The 12492-nt window shown below is 37.0% G+C and overlaps 3 protein-coding genes across 4 annotated transcripts; 1 reads left to right on the top strand and 2 right to left on the bottom strand.

Annotated features, from left to right (window-relative positions):
• Window positions 1-438: 438 nt before the first annotated feature.
• LOC103937075 (B-box zinc finger protein 19) lies at window positions 439-3970 on the top strand. 2 transcript variants are annotated; one of them, XM_018644951.2, is made up of 6 exons: window positions 439-692; window positions 1407-1503; window positions 1609-1724; window positions 1818-2048; window positions 2258-2346; window positions 3641-3970. In XM_018644951.2, the coding sequence occupies exons 1-5, from the start codon at window positions 600-602 to the stop codon at window positions 2312-2314; spliced, it is 594 nt and encodes a 197-aa protein (XP_018500467.2). In that variant the 5' UTR covers window positions 439-599; the 3' UTR covers window positions 2315-2346; window positions 3641-3970. The 2 variants fall into 2 exon arrangements, with proteins under 2 accessions (XP_018500467.2, XP_009345267.2); XM_009346992.3 differs by having other exon boundaries at window positions 451-692; window positions 2252-2346.
• Window positions 3971-4502: 532 nt separating this feature from the next.
• Window positions 4503-6725, bottom strand: LOC103937074 (fructose-bisphosphate aldolase 1, chloroplastic). The gene is made up of 6 exons (XM_009346990.2): window positions 6518-6725; window positions 5912-6181; window positions 5681-5790; window positions 5482-5572; window positions 5065-5334; window positions 4503-4963 (listed from the first exon to the last, which is right to left on the bottom strand). Exons 1-6 carry the CDS (start codon window positions 6689-6691, stop codon window positions 4685-4687), a joined length of 1194 nt encoding a protein of 397 aa, XP_009345265.2. The 5' UTR covers window positions 6692-6725; the 3' UTR covers window positions 4503-4684.
• A 704-nt stretch (window positions 6726-7429) lies between these two features.
• On the bottom strand, window positions 7430-9470 carry LOC103937073 (coiled-coil domain-containing protein 1-like). The gene is made up of 3 exons (XM_009346989.2): window positions 9312-9470; window positions 8113-8190; window positions 7430-8019 (listed from the first exon to the last, which is right to left on the bottom strand). The coding sequence occupies exons 1-3, from the start codon at window positions 9319-9321 to the stop codon at window positions 7430-7432; spliced, it is 678 nt and encodes a 225-aa protein (XP_009345264.2). The 5' UTR covers window positions 9322-9470.
• Window positions 9471-12492: the final 3022 nt, after the last annotated feature.

The following is a 12492-nucleotide window of genomic DNA, read 5'->3' as shown; positions in this document are numbered from 1 at the left end:
TTCTCCTCTTGGTTGTATAGGCAGATAACCAACCATTTTTTCTTCATTCCACCTCATATTTCCACTAGTCAATAATATTAAATATAAAAATTAGGTGATGTACCTACCATCCACGAATAAAACAATTTAATTTCAATAATATTAAATATAAAAGTTGATTTTCAAGTGAGTATTGCTGTTATATAAGGCATTCACATTGCTTTTACAACAAATGTAAAATTTAATTTCAATGATTGGCTCTAAATCATGAAAAATAAATAAATAAATAAAAATTAAAACCACATGTCTACTTTCATTAATCGGTAGTGGAAGAATTTAATTTGAAGTGAAAATTGAAGGGTCGCCACCACAAGATTCATTTTCCATAAATAGTAATGAAATTAAAGAAAAAGAAAACACAAAAACCAAGCTGTCATACACATCAACGTAACGTGTACAGAGTACCACCTGCCCACTACCTATATACAATGACTCGATTTTCTCCTCCCTCCCTCCCTCACCCCCTTTGTCTTTTGCCTGTCTCCGAGGAAACCAGAAAAACAATGGCTTTCTGCAGGAGGAAGGACGGATGAGTATATGAGAAGAAGTGGGCATACAGTATGCGAACGCTTTGTGATGTGTGCGAGAGCGCCGCTGCCATCCTTTTCTGTGCCGCCGACGAGGCCGCCCTTTGCCGTTCCTGTGACGAGAAGGTTCTTCATTTCTTCTTTCCCTTTGCTTTTGTTTATGCAAACATTGACTTTTAGTTATATGATCCTTCCAATGATTTTAGCACTAACATTTGCAAGTTTTTGGGAAATTGAATTTTGTGGGTCTGCTTTCTGATTGTTAATCTTGATTTTGATTATTGCAAGCTAAGTCACAGGTGGTTGTTTTTTTTAGTACAAACAATACTCTACATTAAGGAGGGGGGAGGTTTATCCCGGGACGTAGTGGGGTGAAGAGGAAGGCCTAACCACTAGGGCAATCCACCACTTTTGCTATATTGGTGCCGGACAAATCATAAGAATGATTGCTTACTGCTTGAACTTGTCTGACGAGTATACGAGGTTTTGTATCAAACTATGAGTACCCAGATGATGTGGAAGTCATACTATACAATTTGGAATTGTGAAAGTGAGATTGGTAAATTTAATCAACAGTTCACATTAGTGATGAATTTTGAGATGTTTGGTTAGAGAAGTGATTGGCGATGGGTTGCTATCTGAATGTAGCGTGGTTCGAAAATCATGTGTAACACAAGTCTGACGTTTGCTTCTTAATTTTGAAGTCTTTCTGCTATTTATGTGTATGGAAATCATGACTACCGAAGATGTTTGAATTCTTAGTCTTTTTTTTGCTTTGCATAGCTCTCCTGTCAAATTGTAGTAGAAGCATGATTTTGTTCTTCTGTGTTGGAATTGCAGGTCCATCTGTGTAATAAACTTGCCAATAGACATGTACGTGTTGGGCTAGCCACACCCAGTGATGTTCCTTGTTGTGATATTTGCGAAAATGCACCTGGTATGCTAGACTTCAATGCTTTAAACTTTTAGTTTTTGTGAGCTATGTTAAACTTAAGTAGAAGAATTTTCAAGACTTATTTTCCCTTGGAAAACATACATGTAGCGTTCTTTTACTGTGAGGTAGATGGTAGTTCTCTTTGCCTGCAGTGCGATATGATTGTACATGTCGGTGGGAAAAGAACCCATGGGAGGTATCTCCTCTTCAGGCAGAGAGTTGAGGTTCGTGTCTTTCTACTGGAAGTTCGGGTTAAGGTTATATATATAGGCCTCCAGGGATTAATTTCTTTTCTCTCTTGGGGCGTTTCTCCATAGTTTCCAGGGAATAAGCTTGGCCGAGGACTTCAACCACTTGACCAAAAGAAGGTACGAAGGGACGAAAATCAGCTGCCCGATGTAAAACCAATAGAGGGTGAACATAATCACAATATCTCTCCAATTGCAGTCCTAGACAACAATATTGACGGTGACTACAAGATAGACAATACATTGATTGATCTTAATACCAGGCCCCAAAGAATACGCGGGCAAGCTTCAAATAACCAGGTAAATATATATTTCCCCATGTTGATTTTACTATCCGGTTGGGTTCTTTAATAAGGCATTCTTGTCTTCTTATTAACAAGGCATTCTTTGTCTTCTAAATATGCAGTTTGAATGTTGTGAACTCTAGTTCTGTTCCTTTAATTATTTGCAATTATAAGCATTTTGACTAATCAAAACAACATTTATCTTGCCTTCATATTTAGGAACAGGGTGTGGGTGTTCATAATGGCGTGAATGACGAATCTGTAAGTGTCGTTCCAGTTTGATCCTTCAAAAAATAGCCTGAAAAGGGAGAAAGGTACAATTTGCGTATCATATTATCCTCATCCATTTGTTTTACGTTTTCAAGATCTTCTTGTATGAAGTTAAATTGCTGCTTATAGCTCAGGAAAATTCTCTAGCATTGATTTTGATGTGTTTAAATTCAGAAATGAAAAGGATTATTCAAATCAATGGTTTGCAAGCACGTGCTTATGTAAAATACATGGGTATTTGCATCGGATTTTTGCTTTCAGAATGCTAGAAAATGAGTGAAACTTTTCTCATATTGGGTCACTAACAAGGAGGGATATTTGGATACCAGTCCCAAAGAACGTATTTGGTTTTGAGCAACTTTAATTGCTAGCAGAAAATGATACAATTAAGGCTTGCAAAGCCACAATTTCTTCTTGGTAATGTATTTTTTTCCCCAAGAACTTGGATGATAAGTTTGAACTGAGAGATGGTTGACATTATAAGGAAATTGCACCTGTTGTGCATTTGTGGGAAGGGCAGGGTTCCATTTAGTCAAATGACATAAAAAAAGTTACAAACTTTATATAGTTTTCAAAGCAAGGTCACATAAGTTTGTGTATTATTTGAGTGGTGAGCCTTAACCCGTGTGCAGCTGTATACTTCACCGGGAAGATTCACATGACAAGATATGAATTATGCTATTCATGATGACGTAACATATACATAGATCATCCGTTTGCTGTAAAAAAGTCAACTTAATAAGGGAACCCAAGGAGAAAGAAGAAAAATAAAATAAATTAGAGGGGAAAAGACTTTATATATATCTGACTGCTAGTAGTCTGGTGTGATATAGGAGAAATTTTCTGTAACACATAGGCTCTATGACTGAATCATATGTCTCTATCTCATCGAATTACCCTTTATGCGTGGATTTCTTTTCTTCATTTCAACTGTGATGTGAGACTCATGGCCTATCTTTGAACCAAAACTGAATATGAGCGGTCATCTTCTCCCTCCACTTTGCATTTTAGCCTTACTATCTTTAAAGGTTTTCTAGAAATAAAGAGGTGGAGATTGTATTGGCTTCCCATTATACTGTGTACTCAATCGGTGAAAAGAAAGTTGGGAGAAAGTTAATAACTCTGTTTATAAAATAACACATATATGCTGATATTTTTCGGTTCTTGTTTTGAAATGGGTCGAGTGTAGGCATAAACAACTTGTTTAAGACCCCCAACTATTTGTATTTCTGTTTTCTGTCTGATCATGTTTTTGATCTAATGAGATTATCTTTGTTCTTTGTCATCGTTGTCCAATAAATTTACAAACCCTTCTCTTCCTCTACATTGTGGCTGCAGATGTTCTAGACAAACTACCGTTGCAGAATCTTGGTTGACGACTTATGCACTTGTATTCTTATTTGTACCTTTCTTCCGCTTTCTTTGGATCAGCATCAGTCTGTCACGTTCCTCGTGCAAAGTAGATTAGATGAAACTCTTTAACTGTGTATTATCACAAGCAATGTGTTTAGCTAGAAAGAGAGAAAAGTGAGAGTCATTTGTACAGTTTGTTCAAAGTTAAGTTATCGAAATACAATGCCGCTGTCGACATTCGTCTTACTTGCACTTCGATGACATTTTTATCAAATCTTAGAAAGGAAATGTGAACTGGTTTCAATTGAATTTTAATGCTTCCCCAAAAACTCATGTGATTTGGCTTTTAAATGAAAACTTAATCAGGATTACTTATGTAGTTTATGTGTATGCACAAAGGCGATCCAAGGAGGGAGAAAACTTTTCCTGTACCCGTTGCATGAAATGGGAGTCTAATGTTCTCTACATCATGTGCTACTCATATAACCATGAATGTGGAACACCCGTTTCGTACAACATTTTCAAGAAACAGTAGTTGAAGACATCCCTGAGAAACACTTGGTGGGGATGTATTAATGTAGTCTACTGATTCGAGCTCGGTCATCTTGATAGATTTTGATGTAGTCTAATGATTCGAACCATGTTATCAGATTGCGAGAAATCACTGAAACATTTCCAAGTTTTTTCCAGACAAATAGCTATATGCTTCGAAGGATCAAGCTGACGGATTTCCGAAAAAATTATGCCTGAAAGTAGCAAAATTTTTGGGGTTTAGGTTAACTTATGAACCGAAGATGCAAACTTCAAGCATGAAAATATCTGATTGAATAAATACCGGCTAACTAACTCATCATCAAGAAGCTTATTAAGTTGCTAAAAAGTACATAAAATGTTCATCAACAAAAATAGTCTTTCATGGTTATAAAGCATTACACACATAAGAGATCCATGTCTCCTTCCTCCATTAACATCAACAACATCACCATCTGCTATTTGTTCTTCATCATCTACAGCGACGGTTCAAATTACTTAGTACACATAGCCCTTGACGAACAATTCCTTCTTTGCCTCCTCGGACTCTCCTTCTCCGGTGTACTTGCCAAGCTGTGCAAGTGAGTTGGCCTTGGCACGGATGAGCAAAGCATCCTGAGCTGCCTTCACGTTCTCGGGTCTGCCTCCCCATATCTTCAAACAGGTGTTTTGGAGAGCTCTGGCGTAGGAGAACGACACGTGCCATGGGTTTGGCGATTGGTTCATCGCGTTCAAGTTCAGGGTTGCCTCGACCTCAGATTGTCCACCAGATAAAAACTGCGCAACAGACACAATTTCATCATCAGTACATGATATATTCTCACCACCAAAATAAAAAAATAAAAAACCAATTATTATCAAGCTTTTCGAACACTTGCCATGATCCCGGGGACAGCTGGGGGGATTCTCCTGTGGAGGAGCTTGAGGGTGTAGTCCGCAACCTGTTGAGGGGTGGCTCTTTCCTTGGCCTCTGCACCAGGAGTAACCATACTTGGCTTGAGGAGGATACCCTCGAACAAGACATTGTTCTCTGCTAGGTAGAAGAAAACCTCGGCCCACACCTTCAAGGCGACTTCGAAAGTCCTTTCAATGGTGTGTTCACCGTCAAGCAAGATCTCTGGCTCAACAATTGGGACCAAACCACTGTCCTAAAGAATCAAGAAGCAAGCACTTTCTCAATCAAAAAACACATCCTAACTAGACACAAAACAAACCCCTGCGGTCTAAGTAGCAACTTAATAGCAATTAGTCAATCAAATATGAAATCAACTTGCATAGCATATCAGTTCTCTTACTTGTGCAATGGAAGCGTAGCGAGCGAGACCCCATGCTGCTTCCTTTACTGCAAGAGCTGATGGGCCATTGGGGATGCTCACAACGGTACGCCTAGTTCATCAAGTTGGTAATTACGTTACATTTTACTGTCATCAATCTAGCTTATGGAGCTAGAATTAGTTGCCAAAATAACATGGGGAATTCAGATTTGATCCGTACCATTTGGCGAAACGAGCTCCCTGCTGGTAGTAGGCAGCTGTGCGAGAGGCAAGACCATCAAGACCTTGGCACCAGGACTCATCGTTGGAACCAGTTAGGGGCACCAAACCCTGTTTTTGTCATAATCAGAACATGCAGCTACCATAATTTTATGTACTAATACTATGCTTACAGAAGAGTATGCTTGCAGCTTGCTTTGGTATGTAAATTTTTGCATTTCAGTCAGCTGACCTTGTCAACTTTAATCCCGGGGACGATGCCTTGCTCAATGAGCACATCAACGATCTTCTTTCCATCAACAGTGGATTGGTAGAGAGTCTCCTCAAAGAGAATGGCACCTGAAACGTACTGGCCAAGGCCAGGGGGGCTCACAAGGAGGGTACGGTAGGCTTGGCGGTTGGCCTCAGTGTTCTCTAGCCCGATTGAGGCAAGACGCTTGCCACAGGTTGCATTGGACTCATCCATGGCCAAGATTCCACGGCCTGGGGATGCAACAGTTTTCTGTACCGACAACCAAACCCACACCTCATCAAATTCAAACCTCAACAGGCAAGGGTGCAAGTTAAAGATGAACTTCTATAACTAAACAGTTTAGGATGTTATGTTATCAGACTATCAACTTGTTCCACATGTTCAAACAAGAATCAACCTTATCAGTAGTTCAGATTAATGGTCCATAGTAAGAAACATGTTCAATTACTATAACAAGATAGCAATTCAAGTAACATTTTCAGAGTTTCTCGCGTAAAAAAATATACTTCGAGAGCGTATATTTTCGAGAGAGCATAAGTAAATAGTTCAAGTCATATATGGTAACTCAAACGTTGTAAAACTTACAGCAGTCTTAACAAGCTCATCAGCATAGGAACCGGCACGAATGGTTAGACCGGTTGGGGCAGTGGGTAGGCATCTGACACCCGAGGACACGGAAGGCTGGCGGAGGGTCTGGCCCTTCACCCACTCAGACTTGTCGAAAACCGGAGAAGACTTGAGGAAAGATGCAGAAGCCATCGTTAGCTGTAAAGAGTAGCCTTCTTGTGAGAGAGAACAAGTGTAAAATAATCTTATCTCCTCCGGTAAAGCTCTCTTGCCCTTTGCCACACATGCACTCGCTCTCTATATTTATAACTGTCTTGTGTACAACAAAGATGTCTAATTTGAGGCTGGTGTGCTCCGGCCAATCCCGCCGCACCATGTGGATGATAACCTGCTGACTTGGCTGGCTGCGTACGTGGTTCAGGCATGGGGGTTTTTTCTCATCTTGGAAGAAAAAGACAAATGCATGACGCTCACAACGTGAAACGTCCAAAACAGACTTGTGTCAAGATATTCCTCTCCAAATGGGGAAGTAAATATGAGGTTGTTATGATCTCTCTTGCTTTGTTTCCCCCTTTCTTACTGACTAACGGCTATGGTTCAACGTTAAGGTTCGACGAGACAGAAAACCACGTGGACGGTACATAGCATCACAGGTCAGCTTCTACGACCGTGCTGGTGATTTTCCACGCCACGTAAACCACGGCGATAGGTTGGTTCAATCTAATGGCTCTCACTAAGTAGCAGATTCATGGTTGAATACAATGCTCTTGCCTCCGCAAAACCTTTCGGTACGATGTTGAACATAACATAAGAAGAATTCAACAAATAAATGAGTCATGCGAAATTGTGAAACAACAGGAAGTCGATTATTAACACCGCAACAAATAAAGAAATTAAAGCAGAATTCTATTATTCTAATATATAAGATGTTTAACTAGAGTTGAGATCCAAAGATAGATCTGCAATCCCAGAAACTAGATCATCAACCGAATCTACTTTCATACTTTTCCATACATCAGAATCATCAAAAGTTGATGGGACCGGTTGAGGCAAACTTTCTTCGAGGGCCTTGTTCAACTGCTTTACCAGGTCGTCTTCCTCCACAGGAAGATCCAAATCCCAAACCCTGAAAATATCCTTAGTTGAAGGCTCCATCTCAGATAATGAAGAGCTGATATCGGCTCCTAACTCGAGGTTTTCCGTCATTCTCGGGTCATCTTTGTATCCTGGCAAAAATGGATTTCCCGTAAAAGTTGATGACTGCAAATTATTCAAATCCTCATCGGTTGGCATGTCATCATCATCATCATCATTATCATCATCATCTTCATCACTTCTTTCTGCTTCTTCACCAATACTTAGAACAGCATTTCGGATTCTTCTTCGGAGTTGTTTTGTTTCTGCCCGCTCACGAGATGCAAGTATCACAGTGTCAGCTCCCCCGGTTAAACCATTAGTTACAAGTGAAGAAGAGCTGAGTGATTCAGGCGGCTGAGAACCAAGGATTTCTTGTAAGGCACCTTTCAGAGAGTCCCAGTTGTCATCAAAAACATCAAATTCGTTAATCAGGAACGAATCAACCCAAGCATTATCCTCTGGAGAAAGTACCTCACCTTTTTTAATAGACTCTAGGGAATCCATGATAAGAGACTGAATAGTGCCTTCCATCACTTCATCTCCAACATCCATGGCTACAAATTTAAGGGAAACAGTAAGTAGAAGCAAGTACAAGCCATGCTTTTTGCAAATACAAAACAATTTATGCTGACATGTGACTGTGATTAAATTCTGTCAGTATACACGTTCAGTTAAATGTTCAAATACAAATTTCGTGTTCGTTTTCCATTCTGACATGAAAACTTAGAGCCAAATAAAAATCCCAAAAAAAAAATGTAAACGCTTCTTGCACAAAAAGTTGAATGACCAAAACAAAAAAACAAAAAAAAAACCTAGCTTCCAATCATTTCAGAGGAAGTCAGTTGGTTAGACATCATTGGAGACAGCCTTTTCAAAACATACCCATCAAACCTAACATGGCTTCATTCATGATATTCACATATTCATGTAATACCAAAAGAAAATACAAGCAATATAACAGACATGGAAGTTCATACTAATACAGGAAACAGATTATGGAAACAACTAATTAACAACAAATACAATAGAATGGTAGCGAACTCGGGTTCTTTAACCACATCAGTGACTTCGTCTGTTCTGTTTCTATTATCTGAATCCATTTTTGTTGTTGTAATGATGCAACATAACAAGCCAAACAGGGAGAGGAAAGGAGTTTCAAACATTAGAAGCTAATTTCCTGAGACTTCAACTTGGAGTAAACATTTTCCAACTAATCATTTACCATGTATAGCAATAGTGTCTAACTGTAGCAGTGAAACACATTAATTATCCAAGTGATTAATCTCGATAATGTTCCAAAATTTCCTTTTATCTCATAAGTTTCACCTATAATGCTCTGTTTCGGAAGAAACCGAGATGAAGGTTTTTCAAACATATCAATGAAACCACTCACCCTTGTCAAAGAACCAAAGCAAAACATTCACAAATAGACAATCGATACACATGAGGATTTTGCTATACATCATTTTCTGCTTTACATTTCACATTAAAAAGTAAATTTCAAATATTTATGCACTTTATTAAAATGAAATAAAATAGCAAAATTAAACATAAACCCTAAACCTAATCAGATTAAAAAAATAAAGAAACCCTAAACCTTGGGAAGGGGACTCGCAGGAATGGAAGATGAATTAACGACGACGATGGAGTAAGCTTCAGGGCTTGAGGAGCGTACCTTGTGCCATTGAGAACCCTAATTTGGAGAAGCAGTTATGGATTAGGGAGAAGAAGAAGACGAACACTTTCGAAGGAAGAAGACGAACCAAGAAACGAATAATGATTCATACGATTTACAAGTCTATCGGCTACGGTTTCATTCCCTGAAATTTCAAAAAGTAATTTGAATTTAAAATATTTAGAAGGGTGTATTCAATTGGAATTTTGAAGGATTTTAATTCTTTTAATAAATTTAGGATTTTCAATTATCATTTTAAGTGATTCTCTGAAATTCAACGTGTATTCAATCAGGATAGTTTATTAAAATTTTTAGAAATCCGGGTGTATTTAATTAGAATTTTAAAAAAATTTATAACATTCTAGGTGTATTCAATTAGAATTTGAATTTAAAGAATCTGGAAAAATTGAGGAATTAGAGGGAATTTGAGAGATTTTGTAGTGTATTTTAAGCATCCACAAATCCCACATCTCTCATGAGATTTCAAGAGATTTGAATTAAAATTTTACATAGAATCTCTACAAATCAGTTAAACTTCATAAAAATCTATGGATTTATAAATCCATTAAAATCTCTCAAATTTCCAATTAAATACAGCCCCCTTATTTTTCATCAAATGTGAATTTGAACAACATTATTGCTATCTTATTGTGAGACTAAACTCACTATTTTTCTTTGGTGTAGATAATATCATTTATTAAAAAAACATTTATTTATGTCATATTACAGTTTAGTAGTATTCATTTTCATTTATATTACAAGTAAAAGGTTTTAGTGCAACTCCTCTGTTGCTTATTACCTCGGGGATATGCAATCCAATCCACTTCCTCCCCCCCTAAAACACTCTAGCCCACTGGGGCAATTGGACCCAAGTATGCAGAAGTCAGGCAAAAATTGCATGTCCCAGCGCCATATCTATGCAATGCAACCATAATTTAAATTATTAAAAAAAAATAATTAAAGATATAAAAATTATAATTTTTTTCTATAAATACCTAACCATGTTTTTTCACTGTACACTACATTTCAATATTTTCAAATACTTTCAACAAATCGTTTATTATTATCTAAAATTAAAAATAAAGTTATCTTTTATCATTTTATAAAATAAAAAATATTAATATTTTAATACAAATTGCCTGGGTTATTCAGTTTAGGAGTGAAGATGCACTTGGACAATTATTGTTCACTGAAGGCAGTTTTTGAGTTGTCCATTGCCCAGGAGACCTTACTAAGTGCTCTTAGGTTTGATTTTCGTTAAATATGATTGAACCATATTATTGGTAACCCATTGTGATGTCACATCCACTCTCTTTCTCTTAGTAAATATAATTGGCTCGTTTGAATGTGTTTTTAAAATGATTGAAAGCGTTTTTAAAGAAAATGTTTTTGGATTCCAAAAGCACTTGAAGTGCTTTAAACAAGAAGCACTAGTTATGTCCTTCTTTCAAAAAGCACTTTAAATACTTTTTGAAGATTTACTTGTATCTTTATTAAGAATTAATTCTAAAAATATTTTAAACAAAAGTAATTTCAGTTATTTTAAAAACATATTCAAACAAAGTCAATATCGTTTGTTCACAAATAAAATCTTTCTAGAGGTCGATGCGGTTCGGCATCTGATCCAGGCCCATCAAGAAAATCGGGTTTCCCTTTTTGTGCGATTGGGAAAGTAAGTAGAGGAAATTAAATCAATGTGCCTCCTAATTGGTTTAATTCAAGATTTTAGCATATTTGATTACGGATTGTACGTGATATAGTATTTTTAATTTATATTTAAACTACCTATTAACAAAATTTTCTTTGTCAATTAAAAGGGAGAGGCCAATTTCATTGATGCTGGCAGTGTTCTTAGAAACTCGTCGAGCGCAGTGATTTTTGGTTCTTGTGTGTAATTTTGGTTGAGGTGGTACTCTATATGCTGAAGTTTGGGATGTTTTTATTGGATTGCAACATGCATGGAATAATGGAATTTAAAAAATTAAAGAAAACTAATGAAAAGGGTTTGAAAACTTTGAGTTTTAATGATAAGGACAAAATAAAGGGTAGAGTGAATAATATAGGATTGACTTTTTAGAGTAAAATTGTGTTTTTTCGTTAAAGTGAACAGTACCGTGAGTTTTTTATTAAAACTCCCAAAAAATTATGGTAGAATCTACTCTTGCAGTTCAATTGATTTCAAATGCAAAAGTAGATAATCACCTTCTTGGAAATTTAGTATTGAATTGTTGTGTCCTTATGCATCAAAGTTGGTCTTGTGAAATTCATCATATCTATCATGAAATTTTTTTTTGTTGCTAATGATTTGGCTAGTTTAGGTTTGTCATGCAGTTTGGGTTCAGCATTTTTTGAGCAAGCTCCTCTTTCTTGTCATCGGTTACCAGTTGCAAATATAGTTGGGTCTCATAGCCTGTGATATTTTTATGTAATCTTCCTTTTTCTTTTGGGCTTATGCCCTGTTGTCAACAGAAAGAAGGGTGCAAAACCAAATTAACCCTGTCGCTAAAACTAAAATAAAAGTTACGGGCTATATGGTAAATTAAACACAAAAAAGTTTTACTATTTTTTCTTTTTCTTTTTCAAAGCCTCACAGCTAGGTAGCCATATTAGCTGCTCTTGTTTTCTCTTTCATGTTTTTTCTCATAATAAACCTTTAACGACGAAATATTTATTTAGAAATAGTCGTTAAAGATATGAACAGTCTCTTCAGTGACGAAATAGGTATTAGTTATTTCAAGATGCTCATGCATGCTTCATATACCATCAAATTTCTTAGTGGTAAGCTCAGCCAAGAATGTTCCAGCAAGAGACTTGTTAGCAGTTTCAGCCTAAGGAGGGTTAGTGTTTATGTTGCTTGTTATAGTCATTCACAGAAACAGCATGCACAATCTATTCGATCTCTCCCAGGAATTATACAGAGATTTTTCCTCAGTGCTGCTTGTATCTGTAAGAACATCAGGTTTATCAGTTCGCAGTGCTAAATCAAGGTCCAGGACACCAAGGTGAAACTGAACTTGTTCACTCCAATATGAGAAATTTGTTCCACTGAGTGAGGGAATAGATGAAGCAAGCGAATGAAGAGAAACAAGCATTGACACTGCAATCCGAATATGCTCAAAATGTTAGTGTTTTGCGTACTAAGAAGCAAGTGTAAAAACATTAATTGCATTATCGTATTCTC

The sequence above is a fragment of a genome, unplaced genomic scaffold (genome assembly GCF_019419815.1).
Source record: "Pyrus x bretschneideri cultivar Hongxiangsu unplaced genomic scaffold, Pyrus_bretschneideri_v1 Contig85, whole genome shotgun sequence".
In the NCBI taxonomy this organism is placed as follows: domain Eukaryota; kingdom Viridiplantae; phylum Streptophyta; class Magnoliopsida; order Rosales; family Rosaceae; genus Pyrus; species Pyrus x bretschneideri.
This window is presented reverse-complemented; position numbering and strand designations above follow the sequence as displayed.

Excerpts from the sequence above, each read along its gene's own strand:
- LOC103937074 (XM_009346990.2), bottom strand. The coding sequence starts at position 6,691 with ATGGCTTCTGCATCTTTCCTCAAGTCTTCTCCGGTTTTCGACAAGTCT. Across the intron at positions 5,573-5,680 it reads GGAGCTCGTTTCGCCAAATG|GCGTACCGTTGTGAGCATCC; the intron begins GTACGGATCAAA and ends TTGATGAACTAG. Across the intron at positions 4,964-5,064 it reads CAGCTGTCCCCGGGATCATG|TTTTTATCTGGTGGACAATC; the intron begins GCAAGTGTTCGA and ends TCTGTTGCGCAG.
- LOC103937073 (XM_009346989.2), bottom strand. Across the intron at positions 8,020-8,112 it reads CCTAGAGTCTATTAAAAAAG|GTGCCTTACAAGAAATCCTT; the intron begins GTGAGGTACTTT and ends ACTCTCTGAAAG.
- LOC103937075 (XM_009346992.3), top strand. The coding sequence starts at position 600 with ATGCGAACGCTTTGTGATGTGTGCGAGAGCGCCGCTGCCATCCTTTTC. Across the intron at positions 693-1,406 it reads GCCGTTCCTGTGACGAGAAG|GTCCATCTGTGTAATAAACT; the intron begins GTTCTTCATTTC and ends TTGGAATTGCAG. Across the intron at positions 1,504-1,608 it reads TATTTGCGAAAATGCACCTG|CGTTCTTTTACTGTGAGGTA; the intron begins GTATGCTAGACT and ends ACATACATGTAG.